This window comes from Anthonomus grandis, chromosome 1, assembly GCF_022605725.1.
Source record: "Anthonomus grandis grandis chromosome 1, icAntGran1.3, whole genome shotgun sequence".
Classification (NCBI taxonomy): domain Eukaryota; kingdom Metazoa; phylum Arthropoda; class Insecta; order Coleoptera; family Curculionidae; genus Anthonomus; species Anthonomus grandis.
This window is the reverse complement of record NC_065546.1, coordinates 48,072,428-48,092,089: the sequence shown is the minus strand read 5'-3', so window position 1 is coordinate 48,092,089 and position 19,662 is coordinate 48,072,428. Positions and strand designations below refer to the sequence as shown.

General features: G+C 32.8%; 1 protein-coding gene across 2 annotated transcripts in view; it reads left to right on the top strand.

Annotated features, from left to right (window-relative positions):
- Positions 1-19,662, top strand: part of LOC126742547 (F-box only protein 28) — a 43,673-nt gene that overhangs the window by 11,111 nt on the left and 12,900 nt on the right. For both annotated transcript variants that reach the window (XM_050449221.1, XM_050449216.1), the window contains exons 3-10: positions 3,579-3,687; positions 3,770-4,057; positions 9,913-10,069; positions 10,131-10,225; positions 10,283-10,494; positions 12,036-12,247; positions 12,313-12,464; positions 18,821-19,011. In XM_050449221.1, the coding sequence (XP_050305178.1) occupies positions 3,579-3,687; positions 3,770-4,057; positions 9,913-10,069; positions 10,131-10,225; positions 10,283-10,494; positions 12,036-12,247; positions 12,313-12,464; positions 18,821-18,973 (1,378 nt within the window). In that variant the 3' untranslated portion in view covers positions 18,974-19,011. The remainder of the gene's footprint in view (positions 1-3,578; positions 3,688-3,769; positions 4,058-9,912; positions 10,070-10,130; positions 10,226-10,282; positions 10,495-12,035; positions 12,248-12,312; positions 12,465-18,820; positions 19,012-19,662) is intronic.

Sequence of the window (19,662 nt, the reverse complement as noted above, 5' to 3'; positions counted from 1 at the left end):
ATTGTAGTAATTTAATACATTAGTAATAATAAAAATATGAAAATCTGCCAATCATTTTTTTGTTAAATTTGAATAATTCGGTGGATCATATTGCGGACCACCGCGACACAAAATAAAAAAAACTAAGAGTAAGATAACAAATTTATTTAAAAACTCATACAAACTTGGGTACTAAAAATTACGTTGCATGATAACTTTGGAAACACTCTTTGCGTTTTCCCACGCACAAAGGGACTTTACATATGGAACATACCCAATCCGTCCTTACTGGGTTAGCCTTAGTGCTACAAAGCGCGCATCTTCTTCTGGTACTCCTTGTAGGTTGATGAGCAGATGACTGCTGTCTTATCTCTAAGGGTACGTAAGGTTTGTATTTTTTTATTTCAACATCTGATGGAGCAACCAAATTTCTCTTTCGATTTACAAGTGTTTCTGAGATTAAACCATTTATGACATTTCGTCTAAAATCTTTAGCAGACATTTTTGGTAACTCCAACCTATTATAAATAATATTGAAATTTACAATTGATGCATCTAATAAGTAAAAAAATATTCAATGCCACTACTTTTTACTGCGACGGTCAATTTTGTAGTTAGAAAGTCTTTGGTCAAATATGTCGACTCCATTCATATTAGAATTGTAATCGATTATACATAGATTGAGGACATGGAATTTCAGTAATTTGTCCACTTCTTTCTTTTCTTTTTACTGTTCCTACATCGACGGTCTTTCCATTTTGCAGCTAACAATCCGGTACTGCTTGTAAACCATTGCACATCACCGCGTTTCAAATTCTTGTCTGGTTTAAATTTTGGCATATGACGACGATTAACATTTACGGTTCCAACAGCATGGATTTTTCTTTCTTTCAATTGTTGAAATAGATCGACGCTAGTAAAAAAATTATCAACATATAACACATGGACTTTATTTTCTAAATAAGTGTTTTATCAAATTTGTAACGACTCTTGAACCAAGGCACTTTTCTATCTCACCAGTAGGTGATTTTCCAGTGTACAAATCAAATTTTAGGCAATAACCAGATTTATCAGCTAACATCCACATCTTATACCCCCTTTTGATTGGTTTTTTGGCATGTACTGCTTAAGGCTACTACGACCCTTAAATTTAATCATTGACTCATCAACTACAACTACTTGATTAGGAATTAGACATTTTTCAACCTTATGAGTCAACAGTTCTAGCATAGGGCGAATTTTATAGAGCTTATCATAGTCTGGGGAAGATTTTGGAGGCATCAAAAAATTATTATTTAGATGGAGATGACTCAAGAGCCATCCAAATCTTTTTTGGGTCATTACTGAGCTGATAAACGCATCATGCAATTCGGGAGCAGTTGACCAATAATCCTTATAGCTGGGACTACGTTTGATACCCATTAACAAATTTATGCCCAGAAAAGCATTAATTTCACACTGATTTGTAGGGACATAGCTTTTCCCAGTTGAAAGTTTTTCCTGCTCGGCATAAAATTTGTTTGAAACACTAAAGTATCAATAAATTCCTTAGTAATAAACAGTTCAAAAATCATATACGGTGTTGGATCATTAATGTCTTTGATAAACTGAGGAATTCCAGAAGGTTCGGTAAATTGAGGAAGAGGATCAGGTCTATGAACATTAGACCAAACAGGACTTTTACCTTTTGACCACTGTTGTTGTAGTTCGGAAAGGGGGATATCATCACTTGGATCTTCCTCCTCAGAAACCGGCAGATCTTCTTCCATATCTGTAATAACTGTAGGAACTAAAGTTTCATCCTCTATATCGGAGGAGTCCATATCAATTTCTTACGCACACCCCGAAGGCAGTGTATCGAAATAAAATGTCCCGATTTGTCATCGTAAGTCAAACCTCCTACCGTCTTAAATGGCAATGGCTCCATACCTGCAAGAAAATATTGTATAGGTATTTTATAATTAGTGAAACTCAATATTCTAAGTGAAGCGGTGGTAGTAAAAAAGGACCACATAAAACTGAAAAAAATGATGTAAGCTATCACTTTTTGCAGGATCTAATAGTATTTATCAATTTAGACACAGATTTTTGTTTATTTGAACCTCAAATTTAATTCGTGACAGGTGTTTCATCAATGCTGCTATCCACCGAATAAGAAATCTAACCGCCAAAGTAAAAAAAAAAAACGTTAAAATGTCCACGGAGCGAGCTCCAATAGGTGGTTTAAATTTTCGACCATGAATACTTAAAGAGTTAATACTGTGCTGGGGAAATCTTCCGAACAGGCAACTATAAATAGCGAAGAACACAAAATAAAGCAATAAAAACTATTTTTAAATTAAACTACTTTACTCTAACTGTGTATAAAATAAGAAATATATGGAACATAAAAAAGACGAGGACTTTTAAAATTAAATCTGTTTTCACTATAAGTCACAAAAAACTAAAAACAAACCTAAGCTTAAGTCAGGTTAAAACATCATCATTCATACAAGGTAAGAAGTGCAAGTGGTAGATCACCTTTATATGGCAGTATTAAGAGTTTACCAAAGACAATAGTGGAAATAAGAACAATAAAACATCTTTGTCATAACTTAAACATTTATTTAAATTTAGTATAAGTTACAAAAAAACTGTTTAATTTTTGGTTGAATAGGAGTCCATATTTTGTAGGAGAATGTGTATATAAAGATTACAAAATGGGGAATTCTTTATCTCCAAGAAAAATGCATGTAGGTCACTTAGGTAAATGTATTATGCATTTCGGCTCTGTTAACAGCCATCATCAGATACTAAAATAAAATACAGGTAATTCAAGACAGTTTAAAAAAAAATTAAACTGGCTTGAATTACCTGTATTTTAGTATCTGATGATGGCTGTTAACAGAGCCGAAATGCATAATACATTTACCTAAGTGACCTACATGCATTTTTCTTGGAGATAAAGAATTCCCCATTTTGTAATCTTTATATACACATTCTCCTACAAAATATGGACTCCTATTCAACCAAAAATTAAACAGTTTTTTTGTAACTTATACTAAATTTAAATAAATGTTTAAGTTATGACAAAGATGTTTTATTGTTCTTATTTCCACTATTGTCTTTGGTAAACTCTTAATACTGCCATATAAAGGTGATCTACCACTTGCACATCATCAGATACTAAAATAAAATACAGGTAATTCAAGACAGTTTAAAAAAAAATTAAACTGGCTTGAATTACCTGTATTTTAGTATCTGATGATGGCTGTTTACACAGGCGAAATGCATAATACATTTACCTAAGTGACCTACATGCATTTTTCTTGGAGATAAAGACTTTCCCATTATGTAATCTTTTTGTTTAATTTTTGTTTATAATTTAATATTAATTTTTTTCTATTAATCTAAATACTGTAAAACCTAAGCTATGTACCAGTGATATTCACTGTTTTAAGAGTTTTCCTTTTTTTATATGTTTATGTTTTATGCCCACAAAAATTGACCACTCTAAAAATATTGTTATAATAAATGAAATACTATTCCTTAAAAAAAACACAATATAGTATATTTGGTGCTATAATTTAGTAATGACGAATGACATTTCTTATTTTTAGAGTGCAAAATGTCCCAGTTCAGTCTATAAAATTCCTAGATTTGCCTCAGGAGGTCATTGAAAAAATCCTTGGTTATTTGTCTTTTAAGGAAATTTGTAAATTAAGACTGGTAAGTTGCTTTTTAATAGAAAAAATATACAGTTGCTGTAAATGATAATTAAGATTTAAATATATTATAAAACCCATTTTAGGTATCGCGTCGTATAGATCAGATCTGTGGCTATATCCTTAATTCTACATTTTCAAAACTACAAAACCAGATGTTACAGCGTTTTCAGGATATCAAAAGTAAGATGCCTCGGCGGGAGTCCGCCAGGCGTAGCCACTATTTGGCTTGCGAAAGTGATATCGTCGAGACGCTTCATATGCGTTTAACGTTATTACAAATGTCGTTTGGCAAGCACATTGAGAGGAAGCACATTTGCTTTTTTCCTGGGGAAATTTTGGATGAGGTTTATTCAATTCTTCATTATATTCGGGTAAGTTCTGGGGGGTTTGAAAAAAAAAAGTGGAGTTAGATTTGGAGAAAAGAATTACTTACTAAGACATTCTCTTTTTCGTTTGATATTAATATAGTGCTTTTCTTTAATGTCCCTCCCCCTCTTTATTTTTTGAACAGATCAATTCAAAATATTGAAACTTGAGGTAATGTAATTGATGAATAAATACTATGTTTTAAACCAAAATTGACACACATCATTTTGAAGCTCCTGAGGAGTACGTTATAACCCTAGAATATAAATTCAATATCTTTACCTACTAGAAATTGGTGGTACATTTAATAATTACCTGAATACCAAAACACTGACTTGCATATCTCTACAAATAATGGGCTTGGAAAATTAAAAAAAATATATATATATTTTCCCAAAAATAAATACAACATAAGTTTATAAGAACAAGGACGTTTATTTCAAGTTGTTAGGGTAAGTATTTGCAAAGTTATAAGGCTGCTAGTCTGGGGTTTTTTATACCTCCCGAGATTCCGTCCCAATTACGCGCTACGTCATAGACGCCGACGCGACGCGACGGTGTATTATAGAGCGCTCGCTAGCCAGCCAGCCACAGCCTAGTACCCAGGCGTTATTTTGACAAAGAAGCGTGCGCGGTCGACATGCTAGCGTCGCGTCGGTCGTTGCGTCCACTTGGGCGCCTGTGACGTATCATCCCGGCCGCGCTGGTACAAGGAAAAAATTAAACATGGCGTATTTATTCGAACTTTGAAAATTAATTGTGAAGTAACTATAAATGCTAGAGAACTGAAATAAATTGCTAAATTTAAGTTGGAGCCTGCTCTTTTTTCCTAAAAAATAATCGAATTGTCGTTTCCAAGCTCATTGTTAGTCGCCGTATCCACAGCGACTGCAATAATTTCGATAAAAGTTTGTTTTGTTTTTTTTTTTTGACATTGACAAAAATATGAGTACGAAAACAAATATCATTGGGCAGTTAAAATATTCTCATTTAGTTTTCGGTTTTAGTGATAGTAGTTTAAAATGGTCAATTCTCGAAGAAAAAGTCGACGCGATTTTTATTTACGGTGCGACGCGTATCTTTTACGAAACCGAAAGGATTTTCAACGATCGTTTCCCGAATCGTCCTATTTGTAGAAAATATCTACTTACGGGAACTCGTATCTAAATTTACAACTACTGGTTGTGTAAACAACAAAAAGCCCTTAAGATGTCCGTCCATTTCGGAAGAAAAGCAAGTTCAAATAATTGGTAAGATGATAGTTAATCCCCAACAATCAACTTCCTCGGTTGCGAATGAACATGAGGTTTGTCCTTCTACTGTATGGAGACTTTTGAAAAGGAATAATTATCATTCACCAGTTAACTGAAGATGACTCTGATCGAAGAACAGAATTCTGCGTAACTATGACCGAAACCATTGCACGGCATCCTACCTATCTCCATAATATTTGTTTCAGTGATGAATATAAATTTTTTCTCAACGGTAATGTTCATAGACAAAAGTGTCGTTATTGGAGTGACACTATAATTTTTTTTTATAATCCTCACGTCTTCCGAGAAACTCAATATCCAGAAAAAACAAACGTTTGGGCAGGGATATTGGGAAACCATATTGTGGGGCCTCTATTCATGGAACAAAATTTAACAGGGGAACTGTATTTGGATATGCCGGAAAATACTATTGACCCTCTAATCACCGAAATTGTCGAAACGAAACCTAATGAATTCAAAATGGATATTGTATTCCAGCAAGATGGAATTCCACCACACTACTCCAGACAAGTTCGGAACTATTTAGATAACAGTTTTCCCGGTCGTTGGATTGTCCGTCGAGGATCTGTAGAATGGCCAGCTCGCTCGCCGTATTTGACACCTCTAGATTTTTTTATGGGGCTATTTGAAACAAAAGGTGTACGAAACTGAACCTGCTTCAGTATTGGTTTTACGACGACAATAACGAATATTTGTAAAAATATCGATGTTAGTGTATTTGAAAATGTTCGGTGTGAAATTTCGGACCGACTGTTCTTGTGTCAAGAAGTGCAAGGCAACCATTTCCAGCATCTTCTCAATTGAACTCAATGTATTCGATATATCAAGTTAAATGTTAATGTATTCCATTAATATGCAGAATATGCTTCCCACGCTTGGCAAGCTTGTAGAGTAATTGGTAAACACTAGGATGATGGGATTTCTGAAACGGCATAATGTTCTTAACCATCAGCAATTTGGATTCTGGACGAAACTGGGTACATCTGATGCTATTTTCAATTTTTTGGAGAGTCTGTACCGGGAGTACAACTAAGAGAGGTCGCCGGCCATATCTCAGTAACTAGTCATCCCACAGCATAGGGAAAAAAATATTTCTTATAAAAGCGGCAAAGAGAAATCGTTAAAAATTATTTATAAGTTCGTACGATGACCGCTAGGGGGCGCAATACAACATTGAAATAGAAAAAATTGGTTTTATTGAAAATATTCAAAGTGAATCCTAGAGAAGAATGATGCCATTTTAAAGCATGATAAATTCTAAACATTTTTTATTTCAAACTTTTTTTTCTAATCTGTCAAATAATAGGTGGGGGAAGGGTTGAATATTTATACCTAAAATTCTTGATAACTTTGGATTGGTCTAACGAATTTCAACGAGCTTACTTTTGTTTTCAAGAATAATTATCAGGCTTTTATGTGGTATAATTACTTAGCCGTTTTAGTTGTTTTGTTGAGCGCTAGACGGCGGTTTGTGTTATTTTGGACTTTTTCAGCGATTTTCTGGCAAATATTATACAAGATATAATTTTTTTTACTTAAGCTAAAAGAGCATGAAAAAACATAAAAACTGGCGCAAACCGCAACTCGATATCTTATTTTATTCCGAAATTATTAATTAAACTGTTTTTGAACAATAAAAATAAAACTCCAGAACTCAAATTTCTGTAATAAATAAATTGTTTTATATTTTTAATGGTGTCTTAGATGCTACACAGTCGAAGTCGTTGCGTCGTTGACAGAACCGCTGTCTGGATTTATGCTGTGGGTAAGGAATTTATTGCATTGCGTATTTGGTCCTGCATGTCGTTGTGTGTTTTGGGTGGGGTGACAAAAACTAAATCTTTAATCCTTCCCCACAGATAAAAATCTAGAACAGTCAGATCTGGGGATCGAGCAGGCCAAGGAAAAATACTTTCTCTTCCTATCCACAAACGATATTGTCTAGTTAAGTATTGACGAACTTGAACGGCAAAATGTGCAGGGCAACAATCATGTTGGAAAATCATTTGCCCTCTTGTTTTCAAATCAACATCTTCCAGTAACCGGGAGATGATTTTGCAAATAAATTAAATACACATTTCCAGAAAGTGTTTGATTGAAAAAGAAAGGACCAATAATTTTTCCGCCAATAATTCCGCACCACACATTTACAGTCCATCTGCCTTGGTGTTGAGTCTCGCAAATCCAACAGGGATTTTGTTCTGCCCAATAATGCAAATTATGCAGGTTTACACCACCATCACTGCTAAATGATGCATCGTCTGTCCATAATATCTTCGAGATAAATCGGGTATCTTCTCTAACCATGTTCAACAGCCAATAACAGAAATTGAGTCTGTTATCAAAGTCTTTTTCGAGAAGCGCCTGGTGCAGAACCACGTGATATGGATGAAGTTTAAGTAAAAAACAATAAATATAATATAATAGGAGGCTTATTAGTGTTGTAACAAATAAAAATAGGTACCTGTGCTCTTTCAGAATATTTTCTACTGGGTCGAGGGACACTCCCAATTCCCTACAAATATTTCGGATGCTTAGTTGAGGGTTTATTTCAATATATCCCTAAATATTTATAACGTTTGCCTCTATGCGCCCTCGCCTTTGTCTTCGATGAATATTGCCGCGAATAATTTCAGTATTTCTTAGCCTGGCAGCTAAACCGGTAAAGACTCTATGATTATTGTGTCTTCTGTCAGGATATCTTTGGGCATATATACGGGCTGCGATGCGTGCATTTTGCATTAACTCAAAATACACTGCTAGCTACGTTTGGCATTTTTAAAAACTTAAATGATTTCAAAATCTGTCTTCGACGTTACATTTGACATCGATCATAAACGTTTTATCATTGCCCCGAAAATATTTATCAACTTTATTTGTTTCCAAAGCGTACTATTGACTATGTGACGCAATAATGTCAGCGCGGCGACAGATTTCATTGTTCAAAAACATTTTAATTTATAATTTTGGAATAAAATAAGATATCGAGTTGCGGTTTGCGCCAGTTTTTATGTTTTTTTCATGCTCTTTTAGCTTAAGTAAAAAAAATTATATCGTTGTATTTTCCAGAAAATCGCTGAAAAAGTACAAATTAAAACAAACCGCCCTCTAGCGCTCAACAAAACAACTAAAACGGCTAAGTAATTATACCACATAAAAGCCTAATAATTATCCTTTAAAACAAAAGTAAGCTCGTTGCAATTCGTTAGACCAATCCAAAGTTATCAAGAATTTTAGATATAAATATTCAACCACCTATTATTTGACAGATTAGAAAAAAAACTTTGAAATAAAAAATGTTTAGAATTTATAATACTTTTAAATGGCATTCTTTTCTAGGATTTACTTTGAATATTTTCAATAAAACCAATTTTTTCTATTTTAATGTTGTATTACGCCCCCTAGCGGTTATCGTACGAACTTGTAAATAATTTCCAGCAATTTATCTTTGCCGCTTTTATTAAAAATATTTTTTCCCTACGCTGTGCGCTGAGTAGTTACTCAGATATGGCCGGCGACCTCTCTTAGTTGTACACCCGGTACATGGGGTTGAACGCTGGGGAGAGTGCGGCGGCGGTGCTCTGTGACTTATCTAAGGCGTTTGATTGTGTAGGTCACAGAATACTGCTGCAGAAGCTAGAAACCTATGGATTCAGAGGAGTTGCTCTCGACTGGTTTTGCTCTTACCAATCTGGAAGAACACAAAGGGTATTCTTTGGCAATGATATGTCATCCTGTCTGGATGTGGATACGGGTGTACCCCAGGGTTCTGTTCTTGGACCAATGTTGTGCTATATGTCAATGATATCTCTCAAATTCCAATTAGGGGCACTATCTTTGCGGATGATACAACAGGTATGACACTGACCCCAAGAGGTTAAAGAATATTGTTGATGAAGATTTAATTCTTGTAAAGTCATGGTGTGAATCTAATAGACTATATTAAAAAATGTAAAGAAACTTTTACTTGCTCAAGCATTTTATTCTCTAGACGAGTATTTAAATACAACTTTTTGACAGTGAGGAGTTTTGCGTAGCGTGATGTGACTTCTTACTTATATTTTTGTAAAAGAATATGTTTTCAACTATCTTTAAGGTTTTTTATAATGCTTTGTTAACAACATATTATGTTATGTAACAATATAGCTATTTTTGACTTTGACTATTCAGGTAATTATTAAATGTACCACCATTTTGTAGTAAGTAAAGCTATTGAATTTATATTCTAGGGGTATAAAGTACTCGTCAGGAGCTCCAAATTAAGTGTCACAAGACCACCCTTTCCATTTAATTTTTTTCCAAGATGGCGCCCAGCAGCTATCTTGAAATTTTCATCTGTCAATTTTGCTTTAAAACATAGTATTCATTCGTCAATTGCATTACCTCAAGTTTCAATATTTTGAATTGATTTCAAAAAATAAAGAGGGGGAGGGGAAGACATTAAAGAAAAGCAGTGTATGTTTTAACACACTGAGGATGGTTGAAGTTTTATTAATTTTGTTCTCATCTCTAGCCAGATGATTTTTAACTTTAAACTGCTTGATTTCTTTTAATGGATTTGAATGAAATTGAAATTTGTTATATAGACCACTCCTAGGCTTGATTTGCCTTACAAAGTAACAGATGAGCTCTTTGACTTGTCCACCATGGCCATGGAATATTTTAAAGAAAAAATTGAGCCAAACTTGCCAGAAATTGCCTATTTCAGTACAGACTTTTTAGGTTTTTCCAGTAGTTTCACCAGTAAGTACTAAATACAGATATATAAATTTGATCTTTGGTTATTCAAAAAATTGAAATTTAGGCCCAAACTCTACTAAATATGGATTAGAGTCTTCAAATTTGTCGTCTGATTCTTCCAAGGTAGATCACAATGATCCTGATGTCTTAGATGGAGAAGTAAGTAAATTGTTCTTTTTGTAAATGGTTTTTGAATCATAGTTTTCTTTTCCCAAGGAATTTGTAGAGATTCCCCAATCCAATATGGTGTTACGCAAGCGTATCCGTAAGATTAAGCAGGGCATGAAAAGATATAATAACCAGTTGTCAGTGCTAAGGAATGAATTGAAAGTCTGTAAGAAGAAGACAGCCGAACAACAAAAGCAGATCACCGATCAGCAAAAGCAACTGGCTGATCAACAGAAGCAGACATTGGAATATGCAACAAGGTAAAATCAAAAAGAGGAATTAAACTAGAGGAAGTTTTGAAGTGAACACTTAAAGGGTTTTGCCTGGGGCGGGATTCAAACCTGCGAATTATCATTTCTAGATCTGACCTTATACAACGAAAACGGTAATTTAAAAACTTTGTGCTACACAAAGGCTATATTGTTTCCTAGGTATGTATTTAAATTTTCAGTGCTCTTTATCCAGTATTTCGATGAAATATTTATATTAACCCTTTCTTTATTGCATACAAATATCATTAAATTACTCCTATTCGCAGACTTTTTGACAAGCCTTACACCTCAGTGACGTATTAATACGACACACAGGAATAAGACAAAGAAAAAGCTTTACTTAAGATTTTATCACAAAATTTTAACGAAAAGTAATTAACAAAGATCTAGGTAAATAATTAGGAACATTTTTTTTAATAACTTCTTAGTATAAAACTGTGTGTGATATTCACCAAAACAGGGAGCGACACACAATACAACGTTGTATTCGTTGCACATATATCTGGAATATCGTCTCTTTTTTTCTCCCGAGTTTTAGATTGTGAACCAACAATGCATCCTCGAACTTTCTTGTTTGGTATGATAGCAGGTATGATAGGTTTGGTATGGTAGCAGGTTTTGTTTGGTATGATAGCAGGAAAGTGACGCTCCGTAAGACATTGTTGATTTGGAGCAGTGGATTTTGTTGATGCAGTTTTTACTACATTATATGTGAAATAAAATCGGTTGCAAATAATATGATAATTTCTAAAATAATAATATGCCTCTCAAGAAGTTGTCGAGTAAGATTCAGTTGAAAATCTGCTAGTGGTAACTTTTCTGGATGTCGGGTTAGAAATAATGCATGGCTGTTTAAAATACATAAATCCAAAATGTGAAAAAAGAGTTTCTTGTCAATTTTTTTCTGACGTATTCTGTAGATCTTAGCATCATATCGGTTGCTACTACTTTTTGATAAGTCGCTGGTAAAGAAGGGGTTAATTGACGTTTTAAATAATACACTAAAATAGGAAAATAGCAATTAAAGAAGCAAAATAGAACATTATAATTAAACAACTATCCTTATTATTTTATTTACAAATAAATAAAACTCATTTTAATATTAATATTTTAAAACCACAAAATAAAAAGATATACGTATCTTCTTGAAAATAATTTCCATGCAGAAGAAATTTTAATTTATTAATGAATTCTCTTGCATGACTGTAAAGGTACAGCGGCCAAATAAACGAGTACCTAAAAAATAGACTGAAAGAGCACAAATACAATAAAATTAACAAAACTGCACTTACTATTGTGGCAAAAATCTGTCAAAAATGCTATAGATAATTTTAAATATTGACTTTGGATAGCTCCTGAGCAAAAGATAATTCTTAGTTCTAGTTAAATGAATAGTTACTTCTAATTTAATAGTGCTCATATATCTTCCTTTACAGTAAGACCCCTATGACATGTATGAGAGAGAGAGAGATATATATAAAAGATTTTGATTTAAGTATATTTCATTTATCAGGTCAATTTGCTTATAGGTTGGACGACTACGATAAGAAGAATGAAGAAATCTCTCGAAAGTTTAGTACACTTTTACAAGAACTGAACAAGTGCAAAACCGAACTCCAGTACTGGCGTTGCAAGTCTCCGGCCACTCCCACCGTATGTACCTCGTGCGGTAGTCCGGTTATTCCACAACCTGAGGAATTACAAGCGTTAGTTAATCAAGGAGTAAATCCCGAGGGACTCGGTGAGGATACCTTAAATAATTGGTTAAAAAAAAACACAATTTAATTTTCTTTACGGTATTTTTAGGTTTAGATCCCTTACTAGAATTAGCAGCGACGGCTCAAAATCCAGCAGAACAGGGTACAAGCAAAAATATTGATGAAGAGCCGGCCAATAAAATTATAGAAAATTTAAAAGAATGCCAGAATCCTATAAAAGATGTAGAGGCAGCTAAAAAGGTAATTATTTATTCTGGCTCACCTTTAAACGTGATTATTTTATTTTTTATCCTTTTTTTGGGCTTTAAATTAGTTAAGACCTTAAAAAATAGTATTCAAATTTATTATTATTAGTATACAATACATCTTCTTTACAAATTGAAGGTTGGATCATTAACTAAAACTCATTTATACAATATACAAACAGTATTTACCAACACAATGGATTTTAAAAATCTGTGCGTGTTAGTTATCTGCCTATTCTAGTTAATTTCTTCTTATATTTAAAGTTACATCTTATCTTATAAATAATATTTGTCCTTTTTTTGTATTAAACATGTAAATATTATTACCATTATCAATTAGCAATTAAAACATACCCACAAGAAAACAGTCTAAAAATTCAAGCAAAAATTACTTTCCAATATCCACTGACCTATTTTGTATTTTACAACCTTAAATGGTTTATTCATAATGAAGTCAGGTAATACATTGTAAACGGCAGGACCAGTATAACTAATATGCCTCTGAGTTGCTTATTATTGATTTAGTTATTTAAACTTTGTTACTAATCGGTTCTTTGTAATTTTTTTTTGTTTGTATATGAAGTAATTGTACTTCAGTATCTTACAAAGCATAAAATGTTCTTAACGTGTACTGCAACACTAATTTTGGAATGTTATAATAGTGTGTATTTGTATACAAGGTGGCTCTAAAAGATTTTTACACACTAGATATAGTGTGGGTGAAAAAAGTCGATTTAACTAAATTTGGTATGCTTCTTTTACTTATGATGGAAATAACAAATATCATCAATTGTGTATTTTAATAATAAAGCAACGTGTGCACAAAAGCGCTTTTGATAAATAGGGATTTACTGTCTTATCTGCATTATTGATGACCAAGATTTCATCTTTATTACGTCTAGGTTACTAAACTTATATGTTATATAGTGTTGAGTAATTTTCACGTATAACTGTTTTTATTGTTTTATATTTGCTCCAATTTTATGCATTCTTTTGTGTCTACTATAAATATTATTGTTTATATCTTTCTATTTGAATTTTTGCAACAAGCGCTATACGAAATGAAAAAAAGCTTATCTAAATCATATATTAAAAGTAGATACAGCATCATTTTGGAAGACCTTAAAAGGGCTTAACGTTACTTCTAAAGCATCAAATTCTTTTGCAAATCATAACCTTACAAACGCGGGTTAATTAATTAATTCGTTCTTTATTAATAGTATTCCAAAAGGTAATGTAATTTCCACAAATAATGAAATAATCAATAGATATACAAACATAATACAAGCAAACATGAATGTATTTACATTTAAAGAAATTGGTGAACAGGAAGTTGAGAAAATTATATTTAGCCTAAATTCTTCCTCAATGGGATCGGACGGTATTGGAATTAAGATGATTTCTTTCCTAGTTCCCTATGTTACCCCCTATATAACTTTTATAATAAATAAAGTCCATCTTTTGTCATCCAAATTTTCATCTGAATGAAAAAATGCCGCTTTATACCCATACCAAAAAATAGGAACTCAACCGAATTGTCTCATTTTCGACCTATTATTATATTGCCCACCTTTTCTAAAATATTGGAAAAAGCCATGCATCAACAACCTAATGATTTCTTTATGCGTAAATGTACAATTCCAAGTACCCAGTCTGGGTTTCGAATGCAATGTGGTACTATTACTGGATTACTCCATGTATGTGATGATATTTTTTGGGCATTGGATGATAAAAATATAACTGCCTTGGTGTTGCTAGACTTCAGCAAAGCTTTTGATACCATGGATCATTCCCTTCTTCTCACCAAATTAAGATATTTTGGCTTATATGAGTCAGCTATAGGATTACTGAGATACTATTTAATAGGCAGAATGCAGAGAATTCGCTTGAATTCAACTTTTTCTGATTATATGAATGTTAGTTAAGGAGTTCCACAAGGTAGTATTTTGGGCCCACTTCTATTTTCCATTTATACCTGCGATTTTCATGAATTTTTAAATACCACTTCTTTCTCTTTTGTAAGCTGAATGATGCCATAAGGCACATTAATGCTCACCTAAATACAATTGTTCAGGTATCGCTCTTTTATAAACTAGCTCTTAATAGTATTAAATCAACACTATTACTTTTCGTCATGCCTAATTCTTAGAATGTAACTTTAATATAACCATTGACGGAAATACTTTGAAGCATTCTACTTGCGAAAAAAAATTTGGTATAATTCTAGATAATCAACTTAATTTTGAAAATCATGTCAATAATATTTTACAAAAAGCATATTATATACTAAGAATTGTATACATGCATAGGGACATTTTATCAACCAATATCAAACTAAAACCGACTCCTTAGTCTTATATCCTTAAGTTTTGATACGACAAAAGAAAATTTGACCACGTTACTCCATATTTCTGGCATCTCGGTGACTAAACCTGGATAAGCGATTTAAAATAAATATGGCTACTCTGGTGTATAAAGTTGTCCACAACAAACTTCCCAGATATTTCTATGACAAGTTAGCTAGTAATAATAGCATACATGGTCGACGATTACGTCACTCTCAAAACTTCATGTTACCAAAACATAAAACTGTCAAATTTCAAGGTTCCTTTAGTTATAACGCAGTTAAAATTTATAATACATTGCCTAATAACCTCAAATCTAAACCATCGGTTGCATCGTTCAGAAGAGCGGTCAAACTCAACTTTTATCAACAGTTATATCAACTTTACTAATAATTATGGTTTTGGTGCCTCTTGATATAGGTTTTTTATAGTTTTTGAGTATTCTTTTCCCAATATTTTCATTTAAATTAATTTTTAATTTTTAGATAGGTAATAATCGGCGTTCATTGTTTTAAGTAATTTATTTTTTGTTAGTACGGTTAGATCGAGTAGCGACCTGCTTCCCTGGAAAACAAATATGCCATTAAAAACAAATTGAAAAGAGGACCGTCAGAATGGGATATCATACCGAAAATGCTACGTAATTATCGCAAAATCTAAATCACTCTCAAGATTATAACAGCCAGACGAAACCTTACTGCCAAAATGAGAGATTAGTTCCCCAAATTTTGTGTTGCAACAAGTACTGAGTCCATAAGAATCCATACATTTCAATTTAATAATTTTAGTCTTAGAAACATTAAAATTTTTTTTTAACTTATTTAAAACAGATTTAAGATAGGCTTTTACATTGCGAAGATCAGCAATTATTTTTTTACTTAATTAGGACGGATCTTTATCATGCCACAAGATCGTTGTATCGTATGCAACTTTCCTTCAATTAAAAATTTTAGGGACATATAAAGAAACAGCAGTAAAACTGAACCATGGATGAACACCAGTAATTCACAGACATGGCCAAATAGGAAGGACTTCACCTCTTCAAACCGTCACAACTAAAACCAAATCCGCTTAAGTTTCCTAGTAGGAACTCATGATTCACAAAGTCAAAGGCTTTCCACAAATCTCAAAACACTACTGCAGCAGCATCACCAGCATTTAATCTATCGCAGCACTTTAACAAATGCGAACATCGTAATCCTGCTGGAATTCAAATTCATGGATTTTTAAATTATTATGTTTTTTAAGAAATAAAAGATCCATTCTTTAATAAGTTTTGCCAATGTATGGAAAAGCGCAATGGGAAATTTATTATTCTCTTCTTAGATTTGTTTATTTATTCTATTTATTTATTTATTTGTTACAAGAATCAACATCTACAAGGCCACTTACAGATATTAACATACCATATAAAGTACTGTAATAAATAATAAAAGGAAATACAAAAATGAGCGAATAACGCAGAAATTACCCACACTAATAAAATACATTAACAAATACCCAACACTTGAACATCACTGAACGGTTCAGTTCTGTTTTAGTTTGTTAAGTATTATTTTTTTAAACTGATTCAGACTAGTTGAATCAATGTCAATATCGGAAGCATATAAGTTAAAACATTCACAAAGTTTATAAATGGGAGAATTTTTATAAAGATTGATTCGTGGATAAGCCATATAAAATACTAATGGATGACGAGTGTTAATTTTGTTAAAAGCAAACTGTTTTTCAGTATTTTGAAAAGAGTGCACAAAAATTATCTAATTCTTCTATTACCCAAAGACAGTCTATCAAAAACGTGCAACAAATGATCATTATCGCAGCGTCTCTCGGGATATATACCAAATTTCCTAAAATAAATGCATTTCAAAAACCTCTTCTAAATGCCTTCAGCTGTACTGTACTGTGGGGACCAAAAATTGAGCCATATTCCAATATCGGCAAAACTAAGCTATCAAAAAGATGGAGACTCACTTCAACACTTAGCTCCTTGGTGGCTCTAATAATAAATCTAGAATTTTTTTGCGCATGTTCTACTTTAGATAAAGTGTGTTTAGAAAATAAAACAGTCAGGTTAAAAATCACTCCTAGGTCCCTCTGCTGGGATACTCTTTGGAGTCGCTCACCATTAAAGGTGTAATTCAAAATTATGGGATTTACGTTGAATGACATACAAGCACACTTATTGACGTTTAATCTGAAGCTATTTAATTCGCAACAGCTCAGATTGAATCTGAAGGAAACACTTGATGAAATCTTCGGCAAACAATAATCCCCTTGCATTTTTAATATTGCATGTCAGACCGTGGTTCAAGATTAGAGCCCTGTCGAACACCAAAAGTGCTTTTAAAGATACACGACTTGGAACCTTTAATTTTAACATATTGAAACCTACAACTGAGACATGACTGAATTAGGCATGTATTAGAAGGAGACACATCTAAGTCTGATAAAGATTTCCGGATTGTACAGTGTCTCAGTTCATCAAATGCTTTCTCCATGTTCGTATAGATAACATCAACCTGGGGTTTTCCATTAATAGGTTCATGGACATTGACAGAATGAGACTAGATTAGTGAAAGTTGATTTTTTGGGCAGTGTTCGCATGAAGTAATGCGACCAGTTATTTCACTACATAGGCGCTCAAAGATAATCAATTTCAAGACTTTAGAAATAGAGCTCTTAATAATAATTGGGCGATAGTTATAATGAAAATAATAATATCCTTTATTTCCCAACAAAATCGTATACAGGACGACAAAGCAACGTCATACAAAGGAGGATTTAGCTCCCATAGAATACATTAATTTTGCTTATCTAGAATTCATAAAGGCAATAGCCTTTATGTCATGCCAATAAACAAAATAACAAAATTCAAAATAAATATTCTAAATATCTAACATAAGTTACAATTATTATCTAAAAGTAAAATTATAAAAACATTTAATCTGCAACCAGTGGTAAACAACTTTTTAAAATTTTTTAAGTTCTTAATTTCATCTCTAGAGCCAGATTTATATAGGAATTATTTTGGTAATTTTCCATATATCTTGATAAATTGAAGTTTGGAGAATAATATTAAGGATATTCTAGCGGATTCAACAAATGATCACGGCAACCTTTCAATACATAAGCTGGAACGCCATCTGGACTAATAGCCTTGTTCTGTTTAATTTTGTTGAGGGCCTTTAAAATCTCATCTTCAGAGACCAGTGGACCACAAACTTTAAGAGGCAATCATGTTAAATTGTTATCATTAATATACACGGACTAAAAAAAATTCACGATACATCTGCAATTTATTGAGAACCTAAATAAATCCTGTCCCCAAATGTCATTTCCTATATCTGCTGAATCTCTCAAGGATTTCACAAAGGACCAGAACATTCTGGGATTTGTTCGTAACGCAGATTCCACGTATCTTAGGTAGTTGGCAGCTCTAATTTTGGATTTAATAGAAGCCCTTGTGGATCTGGTTTTCCAGTAGAAAGTTCTTGATTTAAGATAAAGTTTATACTTAAGCTTAATAAGTTTGTTAATCTCAATGGTAAACCACACTGGGTATTTTCTATTTTTTCGACATGACATTTGTTGTTACTACGAACTCTAACGAAATTTCTTTAATGTTTTAAAGAAAATAATAAATATATCGTTTAAGAACACGACACGAGATCCTATATCAACACGAGAGGTAGTGTATGCTTTTTATCTTTGTTATCAAAAACACAGACTTAGACTAAAACAAGTTAGTTTAATCGACTATAGAGCTACTTATAGGGTAGCTGTATAAGTAGTACCAAATAATAGCTAATTTATGGTTCATATAATCCTCAAATTCAATTATTTCAGTTTATTATATTATAACACTATATTCAAAAGACACTAATGAAACATTTTCTTTACATAAATAATGAAACTTACTCATATTTCGTTAAATGTATCAAAATATTAATTTAATCAATATCTTTTTCTTAAAAAAAAAAACTAAAAAAATTTGTTCTTAAAGGCAGAATCACCTCCTGGATCCCCCGGTCCAGCCTCGCGCAGCGCCAAACGGAAATCGTCGTCGGAGGAACGCGAGGAGGACCAACAACAGCCAAAGAAGAAATCCAGGCGATTGACGAAAGTACGCTCAAAGCGCAGTACCGCAAAAGTTTAGGTGTCCATCAAGAACAAAGAAACAGAGAATTAGAAAAGGTAATTTTTAAGTTACATATTACCGATGGTTTTTTACGATATTATCGTGTGAAATCACTTATTGTGCCTTGACATATTCAATCAGCAGTGAATTAGAGGACCAAAGCATGTGCGGAATTGGCCAAAGTCATTTTTTTAGTCTACCTGGAACTGAAATAAATATTTTATTCGCGTAGGGATTTTAAGTGTCTTGAAACGATGAAAGGAATCATGCCAGTGATTTTAAAAGTTCTTTGAAAAAGTTCTCAAGCTTTTGTATTTCAAATGACTACCCTGCCAATATCCAAGATCATTGCCATCCCTATCCTTTAAACCATAAACCAAATTCCAAGAACAGACTTTACTAATTATACAAGGATTAAATTTGGGTGCTAATTTAGCTGCAAAGCCGTCAATTGCTTTCGAGAGCTTAATAATAATTCTTTTTTCAGACATAATTTCAAACATAAAATTTTACATCCCGTTTTCGTAAGTCATAACGCTGTTTACTTCTTAGTATGCACTATGGAGTTTCTTTCTAATATCTTCATCAGGCAGTTGTTGTTTTGTTAGCTATTTCAATTTTTTATTAAAGCTAAACACATAAAATCTACAGCATCACAGAAACATTTAATAAAATGACAAATGTTACAGGTTTCGCTCGAATAGAGC